The 16,932-nt window shown below is 34.9% G+C and overlaps 2 protein-coding genes across 2 annotated transcripts; one reads left to right on the top strand and one right to left on the bottom strand.

Annotated features, from left to right (window-relative positions):
• Window positions 1-6: 6 nt before the first annotated feature.
• Window positions 7-4,547, bottom strand: tnfsf14 (TNF superfamily member 14). The gene is made up of 4 exons (XM_052552703.1): window positions 3,698-4,547; window positions 1,469-1,508; window positions 1,249-1,326; window positions 7-1,030 (listed from the first exon to the last, which is right to left on the bottom strand). The coding sequence occupies exons 1-4, from the start codon at window positions 3,899-3,901 to the stop codon at window positions 648-650; spliced, it is 705 nt and encodes a 234-aa protein (XP_052408663.1). The 5' UTR covers window positions 3,902-4,547; the 3' UTR covers window positions 7-647.
• Window positions 4,548-10,543: 5,996 nt separating this feature from the next.
• tmed1a (transmembrane p24 trafficking protein 1a) lies at window positions 10,544-16,806 on the top strand. The gene is made up of 5 exons (XM_052539409.1): window positions 10,544-10,569; window positions 11,247-11,397; window positions 12,175-12,293; window positions 14,679-14,860; window positions 15,833-16,806. Exons 1-5 carry the CDS (start codon window positions 10,544-10,546, stop codon window positions 15,910-15,912), a joined length of 558 nt encoding a protein of 185 aa, XP_052395369.1. The 3' UTR covers window positions 15,913-16,806.
• The last annotated feature ends 126 nt before the right edge of the window (window positions 16,807-16,932 follow it).

The raw sequence follows: 16,932 nt of genomic DNA on the forward strand, positions 1-16,932 counted from the left end.
AATTGTCTTTTTTTTATGGGTGAACTATAACTTTAATCATTTATTTTCTTAATTGTATTATTATTACTATATGAAAAAAATAAATTATTTCTTTAATGAAATGGTACTCTAAATAATAAACTAAAACTTTCCGTAGGTGGTGGTAAATGTCTTAATGATTAAGTCATTGAGTCATTATTCATTCATTTGATTCGTTCAAATGGCTGATTCATTCAGGAGTGGAGTAAGTGGTTCTTTGTGAATGGTTCATTGAATCATTAGGCTTGTTCCTTTATGCTAAATTAGCGCTAAAAGGCTTGTATATAACTTTATACAGTTTTCACATAGAAACTCATAACACATTTCACAATTAACTCACAAAGAAACGACAAGTAACACATTGAATTAAACATGAGATTCTGAAAAGGTATTTTTTTGTAAAACTTATTGTGCTAATCTTTTGTTGATTTACCACTGAAAAGAAGTGTAGATCAACAGAGCGGTGGGTGCCACACACAGGCAGGAACATTACAAGGTATATATGTGTGTGTGTGTGTGTGTGTGTCTGTGTGTGTGTGTGTGTGTGTGTGTGTGTATTCCCATCAAAATCTAGCTGTGAACATATCACACTCATATTCGTATGGTAACCGTCTGACTCCAGAATCCATCTAAATCATAAACACACCAAAGTAATTCTCAGCAGCAGTGGACAACACAAGTGTACAATTGTTTACTCTGACAAAGACAGTATCACTTTTGTACAGATGAAAGACCCCGCTTAGGTAGCTGTTGTCTGTATCTCTTGACTTAGCATGTAACTTAGAGGACTCGAGAAGCAGAATCTCGTTTCCTCTATATCGATGTGTAACCCAGACTACAGAGTGACTGCATAAGATGTTGTCCTCCATGAAGTGGATCTTCGAGTAGACGGAATAATATCCTTCTTTCTCTATGATGAGTTTGCCCTCATCTGCTTTGTGTTTGATATGGTAAAGAATGGATTGATGATTCTCATCCCACAGCAAGACTCCATTAACAAGTTTCTTACCAGCTAGAGGAGAGGACAGCAAGAGCCACATGTACATTAGCGCTCAAATGTTTTGACAAACTAGACTGAATTTGTTATTTAATTTCCCAATGTATACATTTACATTTGCCATTAAAATACAGTTGATAGTGAGTTACAGGTGCTAGTCATTGGTCGTCGTTGATAACTAATAAACTAACATAAAAAAATGAAAATAAAAATAAAATCAGCTGTGAGCTTACTTGTCAATTGTGCCATTGGTTTTGATGGCTTCATTTCACCAAACAGTTTTTGTTTGGGGGTTACAGCATGTTCTTTTTCTGCGATATTCCAAAAATAAATAAAGAATCATATATTTAAGTGCAATCCAATATTGTTTATATGCCATGCTTACCTAGAATAAAAAAGTGCAACACATCAAAGTAAACTAGTGGCAGTACAGACTAGTAGAGTGATCTTTACCTTGTTTTCTCATGGAAATCTGTGGTCCATCTGGTGGTGTCTTTGGAAGATTAAAAGAAGAATCATACATTTAAGAATATTTCATATTGATTACTCAAACACCTGAGATTCTGCAGAGATTTTACAATGTTTTTATCATGGGCTGCTGCATGCATCCATTGTGTCTTAAGATAAGCAAATTCCTGCACTTACGTTAATGTGAAATAACATAATTTCATAAGAATCTCTTCTACTTTTTAATTTATTAAAGGTGCAAGCTCACATTCATCTGCCACATAAATTTGCCTTTTGAGTGCCACGTCATCTTAACAACCAATGAACAACCAACTTATCAAAGTCCTTATATTAAATCCTCACCTTTTTTTCTTTTCTGATAGTCTGTTTATATTAGGTGTGCTTCAGAGAACAAAAGATCCTTCCTTACTTAAGTACAAGGAATTTTTCTGAACACTTAAAAACAGATAATTGAATCTGATTAGACCACATAAATTACACAGCGCCTATGCTAATTGAAAGTTGCCTAGCATGGGACTATTTTCAGGCTTGAAATTTGCTTGATTATTACGCCAGAATGAGTATAGTTCCTAGCCATATTGGCCTAGAAAATCACAACTTTTCATTTTCTATCAGTCTTAGTAATGAAACTACAGAAGAGTCAAGATTTAAATAGGACAAATTTTTTTGGTCATTTATGGGCGAGATGCTAATGGTCTAATCAGGTTCAATGATCTATGCTAAGCTAAAAGTGCTAACGCCAGACCCGGAGATCGGCTGAATGGATTCAGAAATTGTAAAACTTAACTGTTTAACCCTAGGGGAGTTGTAAAATGAGCCTATTTAAAAAAAAAAAAAAAAAAAAAAAAAAAAAAGTGGAGTGTTCCTTTAAGAGCAACCATTATGTTCGCTCTGTTATATGTGTACAATAAAAAATAATAACGTAACATTATCTAGCTGCTCTCCTAATACAAAACTATTTGTTTTTGTTTATTATTAAATAACGAGACATGGCATTCAGTCATGTTTCCGCCACATTTTAATTTGTGTCACACTGCTGTCATATCAGAGAACCCTGCTGCAGGTTGGTTAAGACCCATTTACTCATAACTTTATTAGTTAGGTCAAGGTCTATGTCAAGTAACCACAGCACAACATGGTTTTAGCAGCAGAAAGTTTGTCCGGCTACATTTCTGCAAATTTCACGTAATGGGAGGAGCCTGACGGAAACATCTCAATCTACATACAGTCTATTTTCACAGATATATGAGTGAAATTCTTCTATGTTGTATTATATTTCAACATAATTTTATAAGCATTACAATATAACTGAAATTTGATTTCAAATATCAACATCATTTATTACATTGTGTGCCTGTGTGTGTGTGAGAAATATATATATATATATATATATATATATATATATATATAATATAGATAGATAGATAGATAGATAGATAGATAGATAGATAGATAGATAGATAGATAGATAGATAGATAGATAGATAGATAGATATTTACATTTTGGTCATTTAGCAGACGCTTTTATCCAAAGCGACTAACACATGAGGACAATAGAAGCAATCTAAATAAACAAATAAAGCAATGATATACAATTGCTATAACACATCTCAGTTAGCTTAACGCTGTACACGTAACAAGAGTTTATTAAATTATATAATACATAAAAATAGTCAACCGTTTGGTTCTTATTTTGTAAATAAGTTATCTTTTATGCTTTCTTGGCAGCATTTATTTAAATAAAAGTGCAGTAAAAACAAGAATATTGTTCAAATGAAAAATACATGTTTTCTATTTTACTATATTTTAAAATGTAATTTACTGCTCAAGAAACATGTCTAATTATTAATGTTGAAAAAAGTTGCTGCTTATTATTTTTGCTGGAGACTGATACATTACTTCAGCATTATTTGATGAATAGAAAGTTCAAAAGAAGAGCAAAAATTAACACAATTCTTGCTCAGTCAGTCAAAGTTCTGTTTGTATCTTATAGTTTCAGATAACTGAAAGTAACTTAAAGTGATAATACCACAATGCGGTAAACACCCTAAAACATAATAAAAGAGAAACAGAAAAAATCTGCAATTGTCTAAAGAGAAGAGCTGACAAACAAAAATGACCTGATATTAGATGAAGTGATAGTGTGTGAAAGAATGACGCTGAATGAAAGTACACCAGACTTTGCTTCAGAAAGTTGGACCAAATAGTACTTACGGTATTCTCTTTGGATGTGAACAGATGGTAGATGAAACAGGCCTCCACAGCCATGCCACACAGAGCCACACAAACCAGGATCACCAGTAGAGTCTGGATCACCTCCTTTCGCTGCCTACTGCCCGGCTTGGGGGGCATCGGAGGGGGCCTCATTTTGCTGTCCACCACGAATACTGAAGGATACGAAACTTTACCTGGACCCATGTGCACACACACTGTCTCTGGCCACTTCAGAGATGAGAACTTAACATCCGGAGAAGTGTGAGAGGCCCCACTGTGAGAGTGAGATTACCATCACTCATAAAGCCCACAGGTGGGCGGACGGTGCGAGAAGCACACTCCGGTGGGGCTGAGAGAAAAAAATGTCAGAACACTCTCAAAGACAAACGCATATTCATGGCCATGCAACAGGTCCACCTCTTCACACCTTCCTCTCTCCTCTGCATCAGCTCTTAGCCACAGCTTCCCCTTCTCGGCACACTTGTTGAAGTACATAACACACTTCTTGAAGTAATTTTGGCTGTAATAAGTTTTAAGTAACTTTGCTGTAGGAAAAAGACAGGAAGTTTATTTTGTACCAATAAAACACAGTAGAATAGTAGTGAGGGTGTATGCAAGCTGATATACTCTTTTTCTTTTTTGTTATAGCAGTGTGCACATGAGAGAAAGAGGGGGATATGCTCCTTATATTTAGACCAGTAACTATTAGCTTGTGACATATGAAACCGACATCAAAAGCTGACAGTGTTGTCGCTTGCTTCTAGGCCAAAAAGTTGCACATGAACACACATCATAGACCTCTACCAAAGTTGCATTAGCATGTACATTCTGTACCTGTGTGAGAGGAAATAACTCTCCACACCAGCAGGTGGCAGTAGTCTGTATTTGTCATTCAAAAAGGGAAAGCTAAACTAGAATCCCTTTCACACTGCACGTTGGACCCGGAAAATTGACAGAACATTGCCGGGTCACCTTCTGTATGAACGCAAACAAGTCCGGGGATTGATTCCGGGACCGACCCCGGCTTTGTCTATCAGGTAACATTGTCCTAGTAACATTGCCGGGTTCAGTCCCGGAACAAGCTCTGTGTGAACAAAAGCCAGCCCAGAACTAATGCTGTAAAGGGAGTGTCGTAGTGATGATGCACGTTATCGCGCAAGTCCTTTACCATGTGTTTTGAAGGCAGATCAACATTCGCAAAAAAACAAACAAAAAAAAATTATATATATATATATATATATATATATATATATATATATATATATATATATATATATATATATATGCAAACTGTAATGAAGCAGAGATCATTTAGTTCATCAGTATCCGCGGTGATGGCGCTTAGATCTATCACACCTAAAGCAGTTCCATAAATGAAATATCACAGATAATAGTTTTGATGTACTCTGCTTGACTGATATGACTGATACCTGGCTAAAACCAAATGATTATGTTGGTCTAAATGAGTCTACTCCACCAAACTACTGTTTTAAGCATGAGCCCCGTCAGACTGGTCTTGGGGGAGGTGTCGCAACAATATATAGTGATATTCTCAATGTTACCGAGAAAACAGGATACCGGTTTAACACGGCACTTGCGTTTACTGACCTGATAGACTATTTTGGAGTCAAGCAAAATGTCACCGGGCCCACTCATCGTTTTAATCATACACTAGATTTAATTATATCGCATGGAATCGATCGTACTGCTATAGATATCGTACCTCAAAGTGATGATGTTACTGACCATTTCCTCAGCATTGCCGCCTGGGCAGAACTATTGTTCCAACCACCAACGACAGATTCCCAAATAACCTGCCTTATTTATCTCAACTGCTATTTGTACACAAAAATACACATGAACTAGATGAAATGACTGGCCACATGGGCACTATTTTCTCTAATACATTAGAAGCTGTTGCCCACATCAAAATGAAAAAGGTCAGACTTTCTATAGAAAGAAACTCATAGTCTTGAGCGCAAATGGAAAAAAACTTGGAAGTTTTTGGTAAAAGAATTGCTTGGAAAAACAGTATGTCCAGCTATAGACAGGCTCTTAAAACTGCCAGGGCAGAGCATATCCAAAAAATCATTGATAATAACCAAAACACAGTGGCTAGATTAACAAATAACCAGACGCAACCTGATTCAAATATTCCATCAACGTTTAATAGTAATGAATTTATGAATTTCTTCACTGATAAAATAGATAACATCAGAAATACATTAACAAATGTAGATTCTATGTCTAACACTTCAGTTTCATCCATCGCACCCAAAGATATACTGCAGTGCTTTACAACTACAGGACAGGAAGAGCTAAATAAACTTATCACTGTATCTAAACCAACAACATGTTTATTAGATCCTGTACCCACTAAATTACTGAAAGAGCTGTTACCTGTAGCTGAATGACTGCTTCTCAATATTAACTCATTTTTATCTTTACGTCACGTCCCAAAACCATTTAAGCTGGCGATTATTAAGCCTCTTAATAAGAAACCGCAACTAGATCCTAGCTATACTACGCTACAACCCATCAAGCTCCCTAAGGTCACAAAACGCTGGACTTTTGGTAGTTCCTAGGATAGCAAAGTCCACTAAAAGAGGTAGAGCTTTTTCGCATTTGTCTCCCAAACCCAGGAATAGCCTTCCTGATAATGTTCGGGGCTCAGACACACTCTCTCAGAAGTTTTATCTGATCAAATGCGCATTCTTATTCTTTAGCTTTGGTTAAACTAATTAATTTTACTTTGTGTGGATCAGCAGCTATGCTAATGATGTCTCTATTTGTTTCTCTGTTTTGCGGTAGGACTTACACAAGCTCCAGTCTGTATCCAGAACACCTGAGAAGAGATGATGCTGACCCTCAGAGAACCCGAATCAACAAACAGGACTACCAAATATTGTACAAGTGTGATTGCATCACATAATAATTGCTGGTAATAGGGTTCATTGTCTGGTTGACTATGTCTTGTATTAATTTTTCTGAAAATCTCTGTCATATGCACATAAACTGACAGTCATCACTGATAAGCTACTACTAAATATTGTAGAAATGTATTTTTCTGTAAAGTTGCTTTGCAATGATTTGTATCGTAAAAACGCTATACAAATAAACTTGAATTGAATTGGATGACGTCGTCGACTGCCCGAAACCAATTCAAACATGCTGAAATGGCCAAAAAGCCACTTTTTGATGATGTCAGCTGCTGATGGTGTAGATTACACAACAAAAACTGATCTGTCAGATGTTGAACGATGGCTGATTTTGGCCAACCATCAATTCGATATGTCAAGGCCTTGATAGACTACAGTAATATTTACACACACACTCATCTAGCAGTCAAAAAGGGTCTTACCATCGACTTCTGATTAGAGACACATAGATTATGTATATTTAAATAAAAGTAAACCTCTAAATAATTACAATTTGAATGTCAGCTCAACCATGCTTACTTGACATGAAATTTAATATGGTTTTAATTAAATTTTATGCTACTTCTTGAAAGGTAGTTTTTACATTTGTCATTTTATAACCATAAACTAATATTCTGATAACACTGCAAAGATGTTTTGTGTGATAACCACGTTATATCTGTTCTATATTGGTTCTAACATGGTTACACTGAAGTTATTAATTTGTTTCCCTATATTATAGGATTTTTCATAACTGGGTCATTCCTGGTAAGCTGTAACATTTTGGCTTCATAAGTGTTGGAAAAAAGTTATATGCTTTTAATGTTTTATGTATTCTAACAAAATAGTGACATGTTTAACTATTAGGAATGCATGTTGGTCAAGCTCAGGGAAATAATAATAATTAGTAGGTAGATTGTTCAGACACTGGCCATGAAAATATTCCACCCTTGTAGGGACATATAGATTAAAGTTATCACAACATGTTAATAATGTAAATGTTAAACAATAATGAGCTTTTCTTGGATAGTATATGTCCCTTATGCCATCTCATTATTATGTTTTTTAAACAATAACAAAATAAATTATTAATTAATAGAATGTCTTAATTATTAAGAAGAGGTACTTTCTTTGCCAATTTTTGCCGATATGGTTTTAAATAATACAAAATTTTGCTCAAAAACATATATATGCTGTTAGTGCTTCTAACCTAACAAAATAAGACAAAACTATACTAAACATTTAACGATGCTGTCAAATTATTATTTAAAATTACTTGTCTAACAGGGTGGAACACCAGTGTTAACAGGTTGGACAAGCTTTCTGTCTTTGTCCTGCATGGTTTCCCATATTATAACCAAAAAATAAATTTTTCTAATAAATAATAATCCAGATTTCCTTTGGCGGAGGGACACAAAAAATACTGATGTGATTCCTTATCAAAATCAATCATGGTGGCAAAACAATTATCTGTTAATAATTATTAGAGAGGACAGACATAATAAATGATTTTTTATTTATATTTGATTTTTTTTTACCTACATATATAATATATATATATATATATATATATATATATATATATATATATATATATATATATATATATATATATATATATATATATATATTATGATTTGATTAGAAGCAGTTTACATAATTAAGACATATTAGAATTTTATGAGCACCATACATCACAATGATATAAATGTCATGCCAAATGAAAGAAGGAAGTCTTGGGAACATATGTTGTATTCATTACATTTTCATATCTTATATCATCATGGAGTTGTAGACTGTTGAATAGAGAATGTGCACTTGTGACAACTTACCCCATCGGCGAGTAAGTTGTCGCACTAGATTATCTAAAAAAAAACAAAAAAAGAACACAGCTAATTAATTGTGATTATTGTTTTTAACTTTAAAATGCAAACCAGAATTGAAAAAAAAAATCATGCTTAGAGAATTTGGAAAAACAATAATTTCAATCCAAACAATACACAGTTCAATCAAAACACATTAAGTGGCAAGACCACTTTACTTAACTTAAACTCTTTAAACTCTACATTGAACAAAACAGATTCCCTGTATCTGACTAATCAGACTCATCTTCAGAGTCACAATAATGGCACACATAAATTGCCTGGGCCCGTATTCATAAAGATTCTAAGAATCCTCTCAGAAAACTCTTAATTTAGCTTAAAAACTTTTACGTAGGAGTCTTAGTTTAAGAGCGATTCAGGATCGATCTGAGAGCAACTCTGAGTAAGGAAAAGACAAAAACTTTCATCTTAGTGAGGAGGCGGGGTTGACCCCGTTGCTATGTATGACACAATCTTTTGAAGACTGTGATTGGTTGGTTGTCCAAGAAGGAAAAAAAAAAAAAGAGTGATTTTAAGTATAGGGTCTATTCTAATTCTCACTTTGAATTTACATGCGTGATTTTTCCTATTTGACCATTCTCTCTCTCTCTCACACACACATACACATTATATATGTGTATATAAATCCTTTTTTTTATTTAACATACTTTTAATTTCCTATAAGGTATTTGATTGGCTTTGATTGGCAATTACAGTGATTGCTGTCCTATTTAAGTGGCAGTTTGAATGTTGGTTTTAATGTATCAAACATGGAATCAAAACCAAGAATGGCGAGAAAGCCAAACTGGACAGAGGAACAGTGTTTACTGTTAGCCCAGTTAGTGGATGAACACAAGGCCATTCTTAAAGGATAATTCGGGCCGGGTGTCACAGCAAGGGACAAGAAGCAGACATGGGAGCGTATAGCACAAACTATTAACGGTTCATTCTCCCTGCTTGTGCGCATCTATAAGCCTGCTATATTCATAAATGCAGTTTTTTGAGGCAATGTCCAGTGGAAACGAAATGAACTGCAACACAATAAGATGTTCTGAAAGTGCTGTAATTGTTTGTGCGATGACTCTGCTTAAAGAAGGTTGTGAAAGACCCAAATCATCACCATTGCATTGTTGCATTTTCCCAGTTGCCAAATATCGTAATGTAATGATTACTTTAATTTCTGGCGCTATGGCATTTCTGCGCTGTGTCGGAGATGTTAGCACGTCTCTAATAAGATCAGTCACAAACATGTTCCCTGCACGATCTAGGCAAGGCAAGGCAAGGCAAGTTTATTTATATAGCCCATTTCGTGCACAATGGTAATGCAAAGTCCTTTACATAAAAGAAAGTAAAATAATCATGAAGAAAAATAATAACAAAAATAAAACAAGCAGTTTTAAAACTTTTAAAATGATTAAAACGTTTACTTAAAACAGTATTATAAATGTGATAGACACTATCTACTCTATACCGTCTTATTAACTCACTGTCATCCATTGTTTGCAACACATTTCTTCTGCCTCTTCGTCTCTCTGCCATTTTTCTCCTCTGCTAAAGAAACTCTTAAGCCTCTTAAAAGTCCTCGTCTGTGCTCCTAACAAGTTTGACCTTAAGACCTCTTTTAAGGGTTAAGATGCTTTCTGAATTACTTTTTTCTTTACTAGGATTTTTTTCTTTAATTTTAAGAGTAAACGCCCACATTTCTAAGAATTTTCTTAGAATTTTGTCACTAGGAGCTACTTTTTGCATTAAGATTCTTTATGAATACGGGCCCTGGACTTTAGGTGCAAGCATCAAGCATCCATTACCCATGCAGGATTCGAATGTTTGAAAATGACTCCACACAGACGAGGCAGAAACATTCTTCATCATCTGATGATGACTCTTGTATGATTTTTCTTCTTTTAACTGCCTTGTTTTTAGTAGGTCCAGATTTTGACTCACATACAACAATTTGGAAACAGCTTTTAGTTAGATTCAGCATTATTCTTTTCTATTTCTAGTTGCTGCTTAACTGGCGTGTCAGTAAGAATTTGAGTCGTTTTCTTCCTTTTGGATATGGCCGGATGTCCTCTGGAGTCGGTAGTCCGCTGTCAGCAATAGCATTGCTGGGTAAGGGTGAGCTGGTGATAGCAGAAGCATAACTGGGCATGCTAGGCAGAGCAGAGTTGGTGCTGGGGCCTAGCAGGGATGGGTTCTGAATGGGTCGAACTGTGACGTAGGATGGTGCAAACCCAGTTTCCAGAAATACATCTCAATGTTTTTTTTTTGAGTGTGTTCTATGTGTTTATTTGTACTGGGGCAAGTTGTCACATGTGACGACATGCCCCAAAATCTTTGAGGCAACTTGCCCCAAACTGACCTGTGTGCTAAAGTTGGCTAAATCTCAAGGTTGGTTCAACCTAGCATGTCAGCTAAAGTATCAAAAGACACGTTATTGTCTTCTCTATTTTGTGCGAAATAATAATTTTTAACATTCATATCTAACAAAATTGTATTGCATAAAATTTAAAATTATAATTTTTATTTTTTATTTTTTAAGTCAAAAAAATGTGCAAACCTCAGATTAGAGCGATCTTGACCCTTTTGGCCTTCCATAATCAAACTTCAAGCACGTCTGTTTGTCAACGTCAACTTCACGAAAGTCCAAACCATGCTGTTGCAGTGTAGTAGAAAGCAACGAGAGGCTCCTGATGTGTTCGCGCCGCTTCTAGTGCAACAGCTGCTCTAGTGTGTTTATGAAGAGCAAAGTAATGGAGCGGTTTAAAGAGACGCGTCTCGTAGTGTGTTTGCTGCTCTTTCTGATGCTGGGCGTGGATTTGGGATTCGCGTTCACTTTCTTTCTTCCTCCCGGAGCAACCGACAACCGAGTGCTTCTTCCAAACAGCCACTCAGAACGGCAGCATGGAAGTGGAACCAGGTCAATAAAATATGTTAAATTGTTTCATTTAGTTCATTTAAATTATTAAAACGATAACCTGTTCGAAATGTGGCCTCGCTGGTCAGCAAATTGGAGAAGTAGAAGTAACTGTCTAGTTTATGGTTTATCATAGATTTGTCTAAGATTTTTTGTAGTTGCTGCATTTTTTTTTTTTTTTTTTTATTGCAGAACTTACACATAATTACAAGCTCAGGGAAGTGAAACAAGGTTGTATCTCTTATAATGAATAAGCAAAGAAAACATATATATACAGTATATATATATATATATATATATATATATATATATATATATATATATATATATATATCGTGGATTTGCATACAGCACATTATGTAATTATACATACAAAAAAGAAAAGAAAAGAAAAGCATAACAACGTTAAGTCATATCTTTGAATAAATCATCACAATGCATCAAAAAACTTGCACTTTTTTTGTTATTTATAGTTGTTGCTGCATTACCTTGCAGTTTTCTTGACCGTGATGATCAGGAAGTAGCAGGACATTTCCTTTCATGGGTGCATGTTTTGGTCAAAGTGCATTTATGAATGACTGTACTTATAAATTCATAAGGCTTAATTCATAGACTTCAGTCTCCTGTGATCACATACTAATATAACATTATATATTTTTTTCTCCTCATTGATTAACATGTTACACTCGTGTCACATCACGTTACAGAAATAAAATGGGTTGTAAGCCGTTTCAGTTATCAGTCAATCACCCTGCCAGTAACCCATCTGTGTATCTGCAGGTCATTGCAGGCTCAGGGCTGGACATCGGCTTCACTCTGGTCTCCCCGCACGGGTACAGACTGGTCTCTGACTTCAGAAAATCAGACGGCATAAGCTTCACATCCCATAATGCACATAGGTGAATCTTTACACATTTACTCATATAGTTTCGGACTGTCATAACCCACAGTATGTGCATGTCATCTGCTGCAAAACTGCATGCTTGCTGCAGGGCTGAAAGTGACCACAACTGAATTTACAGAAAACAGTTGCCTGTTTACCGAATGTTACTAGGTAGTCAAATGAAAAGTGATGCTTGTTAAAGTGTGCTTAAAGGGTAAGTCATGTGCATCACAAAATACTTTTCTGATGTTTTTTCTCAGATTTCCGAGAAACGTAAATCGATCATCTCTTAATTTTTTACTTTAGAGTTCTGAGTTTGCATTTTTGATTTTGCACCTTACAATTTTGACTTTCTCTGAATTTTGAGTTTACAGTCTTGAATTTTGGACTTTTTGTTTCTCTGAATTCTGAGTTCAGCCTACTAGCAATCAAAAAATTTAGTTAATCTTGACTTTTTATTAGAATTGCAGGATGTAATTTTAGAATTCAAAGAGGAAAAAGTCCAAATGAGAAAATAGCTGTGAGATGTCAACTTGCTATTAATGCTTCGCCAAGACCCTCCTCCTTAGTTTCTGTTTAGTAGTAAATAAACTAAATAATAGTGAGTAATAATATTATATTAAAAAGGCAGTACTAGTATTAAATACAAATACATTTATTTTATAGTAAACTTAAAAATAAATGCTAATATTTAATACTACTTTCTATGTTTGCCTCTTTAAGAATAATCGCTTTATGTATTCCCTAATTTTAAGTAGCTTTGGATAAAAGCGTCTAAAAATAAATAAATAAATAAAAGCTTTTTCATCATATTCAAACGTAAAAATCAGCAGGCTTTTATTTTGGCGGGTTGTCGGCAAGTAAGTATACGCACCTCCGGATGTAGCACCACTGCTGATCAGCTTCAGTGGATGAATGTCACAGTTTTGCATTTTGCTTTCAGGTTGAAAATAAAACTAATATAGTGCAGTTTCTGATCTAAAATGGTAACAGCTGTCAACCATGTCGCTACGCAAATGCGCTGTCAGAACATATTTATATAATGCATTTTTTATTTTGGTCACGCATGCAGACTTGCGGACCACTTATGTGCACCCCTGTATATATTCGAGGTATAAACTCAAAATTGCAAATGTAGGAGAATTGTGATGAAAAAAGCAGCACTTACCTTAATATTTTGGTTTCTCTGGCAGGAATAAGCTTCCTTAGGTCTGACTATGAACAAGATATTTTGAAGAATGTTGGTTACCAAAGAGTTTTGGTGACCATTGACATCCATCGTATGGACAAAAAAAAACCTTTTTATGATCTAATATATCACAAGTTGTCTTAAAGTACTGTATTGCTCAGCACCTACAGCAGTCCAGGCCCTCTCCCAATTACAATATGATTTTAATATGCTTAAAAAAAAAACATTTATGATCTGAAACTTGTTTTAAATGCTGAAAAAACTAAAGTAATGCTTTTTTCAAATTCTAAATCTAAATTAAATCTGCCTTCAATCATTACTTCTCAGGGTAAGAAGATTGAATGTGTTTCTAAATACAGATATCTCGGTATTTTAATAGATGAATCTCTTTCTTTTACTTCTCATATTCAGCAGCTGGCAAAAAGATTAAAACTTAAACTAGGCTTTTATTTTAGAATCAAATCCTGTCTCTCGTTCAAATCTATAAAGAGGTTAGTTGCTGGTACTTTTATGTCTGTTATTGACTATGGTGATGTTTTATATATGCACGCTTCGTCTCAAAGTTTACATGCACTGGATACTATATACCATGGAGCTTTGAGGTTCATCACTGGTCTTAAAGTCCTCCCTCACCACTGTGAACTGTATGAACGTGTTGGATGGTCTTCTCTGTCAACACGGAGACTTCAACACTGGTATGTTTTTATATATAAGGCTATTTTAGGTCTTCTTCCATCCTACCTTCTGACCTACATCAGTGTAAAAGATATAGGGACTTACAATCTTCGGTCCCAGGATCTTGTTCTTTTGTCTGTACCAAGTGTTAGAACTGAGCTGGGGAAAAAGGCGTTTAACTTTGCTGCTCCCTTTGCATGGAACAAGTTACAGAAAAATTTGAAACTTAATAAACTTGTCTCATTGGTTACTTTTAAGAGGATATTAACTGACTTGGAAACATCTGGCTGTAGTTGTTCTGATATGCTAAGGATTTGTGGTTGTTGTATCTGCTATTTTAGTTGTCTTATGTTATTGTGAATTCTGTGTTGTATGTATGGTTGTACTGCTGCCTATCTTGGCCAGGACACTCTTGAAAAAGAGATTTTTAATCTCAACGAGTACTTTCCTGGTTAAATAAAGGTGAAAAAAAAAAAAAAGTCATGACATGTGCATTCCAGTAATCTTGCTGTGGGTGTGTTGGGGGTTTGCTGTTAGGGTTGACCACACTGAGGAGGGCGACTACAAGATTTGCTTTGACAACAGCTTTAACCATACTTCAGAGAAGATGGTGTATGTGAAGGTGATCGTGGATGGACCAGAGGAGGAGGAGGATGATGAAGACTGGGCTGCCGTGGCTGAACCAGAGGACTCGCTGGAGTACAAACTGGAGGATATCGGTACTAGAAAATGACAAAAAGAAAAGCAAGGTTCTGATACCATTTTTGTCCTAGATACTGTACTTAAAATGACAGATGTTATGTATTTTTGGTAAACATTGAATTATATTGGTGCTTTAAAGCTACTTAACCCTGTAAAGCCTGACATATGAAATGATAATCAGAAAAATCTAATATAATAATAATAATAATAATAATGGAGCAGTTCACTAAACCTTTAGATAAAATATTTAAACAGGATTTTCACTTGTAAAAAAAAGTTTGCACCTGTTTACATTTTGGTATCATTATTTGATACATTAGGCTTTTATGGCTTATATAATATGATAAAGAAGAATATGGAGCTCTATCTCGAGGAAGAACGTTTTTTTGGGACTAAAAAATTAAGATGAAATTCTGATTGCTTGTATAACAGACTACTTACATAATTTGCATATAAATATCAGTTGTCAGTCTATGTCTCCTAATTAATAAAATGTTTTAATAAGATGATATTTAATGCAGTAAATGCATTATTTTATGATGAAATCAATCAAAATGGATACATTAGTAAACCTATGTGGCTTCATTCCAGTAACTGTTCATTCTAAGATTACTACTAACAATATAAAAGTTATTCTTAAGTTTACTTAAAAATCAGCAAATATTAACACGTGTATCACAACCTGAATGTGGTTGATTTAACAATTACACTAAAAGGCCTTTTACTTGCTAAAAGGTATAAACTGTCAATCAGACAACAGAAGCCATGTAGTAGGCTGTGTACAGTGTACACCAGATTTTTCAGGGTGTTTTATTATTATTATTTTATTATTACAATATTCTCAGAATTTTTTTTTAAAGGTTGAATGCAATTAAGAAAATGATTTGCAATTAAAATTTTCCTCAAAGTTCTAGTTTTGGCACTGATCACCTGCAACCCAAATGTTTTTCTGGGAAGCTATGTTTCACACGTTTTCTCTCACTGCACAGGACTCAACGGATGCTGTGCACAAGAACCTGGAGCGAAGCTGGCAGCTGCAGACGATGCTGCGGGTGTTCGAGGCTCGTGACCGTTACCTGCTGGAGGATAACCTGTGGTGGGTTTCTTTCTGGTACAGCGTCAGTCTGCTGGTCATGGTCAGCGTGGCCCTCACCCAGGTCTACACTACACAGATTATTCAGTGACAAACACAGAGTTCGCACATAGCAGAGATGAACTGGAGAGAAGATGCTATAACACTTTGTGCACAAAACATACAAACTTAATAGATTCTGGAAATTAATACATACAGAAACTCTCAGGTCCACAAAATATCTCTCTAGTTAATGTCAGAATTGAAGTGTTTAGAGCTGTCAATGAATCTGAAATCTTGGAGCTTGACCGTGTACCATTTCTCACATTTAATGAAAAAAGCATTTTCTTTAGAGCGCTAACACTGCTGAACACTAAATATACTTGAAGTACTTTAGGAACATTTGAATGTAATTTTGTACTCGACTTTTAAAATACTGTGATTTAAAATAATTTATGAGGTTTTTTTTAATAAATAACAATAAGATTAACATTTCTTATGGATTTATATGGCAGTAAAATAAAAATCCAAGGGTCTGTTTTGCTTTGAATGGTTTTATTATACAGCACATTAGCATCTCATTTGGAAGAAATGTAGCTCAGTCGTATGTGGCATAGCAAGTGCAAATGCAAAATGAATTTAAAAACTCATCTGGGTTATTTATGTTACATTTGTAAGTCAGTTGCTGACTGCATTGAACTGAGTTATTACTGTATTGTGGGAATCAGAAATCACATTGCTTTATAACAATACTTTCAAAATTGTTGCCATTCATCTCTTTGTTTCTACAAGTTAATCTGTAGGATAATTCATTTTCGGTATTTCTTATATTCTTCCATCACCATGTAACAATATACAAGTATCTTCATTAAACAAGAAGCCTAGTAAAAATTCTGTACAACCTTATTCATTACAAACTACCTATAAATATGAGTCCCTAGAGTTCATGAAATAATTCACAGGCATGATGCTTAGCTAATGACATCATTTATTCAGTAGAAGTTTTGTACTTCGGTC

This window comes from Carassius gibelio, chromosome A3, assembly GCF_023724105.1.
Source record: "Carassius gibelio isolate Cgi1373 ecotype wild population from Czech Republic chromosome A3, carGib1.2-hapl.c, whole genome shotgun sequence".
Taxonomy (NCBI): Eukaryota; Metazoa; Chordata; class Actinopteri; order Cypriniformes; family Cyprinidae; genus Carassius; species Carassius gibelio.

Bases quoted from the DNA above. Each gene is read 5' to 3' on its own strand.
- tmed1a (XM_052539409.1), top strand. From the start codon at position 10,544: ATGTCCTCTGGAGTCGGTAGTCCGCT. The intron at 12,294-14,678 runs GTGAATCTTTAC...GTTTGCTGTTAG, and splicing joins ACATCCCATAATGCACATAG to GGTTGACCACACTGAGGAGG. The intron at 14,861-15,832 runs GTACTAGAAAAT...CTCACTGCACAG, and splicing joins GTACAAACTGGAGGATATCG to GACTCAACGGATGCTGTGCA.
- tnfsf14 (XM_052552703.1), bottom strand. From the start codon at position 3,901: ATGGGTCCAGGTAAAGTTTCGTATCCTTCAGTATTCGTGGTGGACAGC. The intron at 1,509-3,697 runs GTAAGTACTATT...AATCTTCCAAAG, and splicing joins TCACATCCAAAGAGAATACC to ACACCACCAGATGGACCACA. The intron at 1,031-1,248 runs GTAAGCTCACAG...CCTCTCCTCTAG, and splicing joins ACCAATGGCACAATTGACAA to CTGGTAAGAAACTTGTTAAT.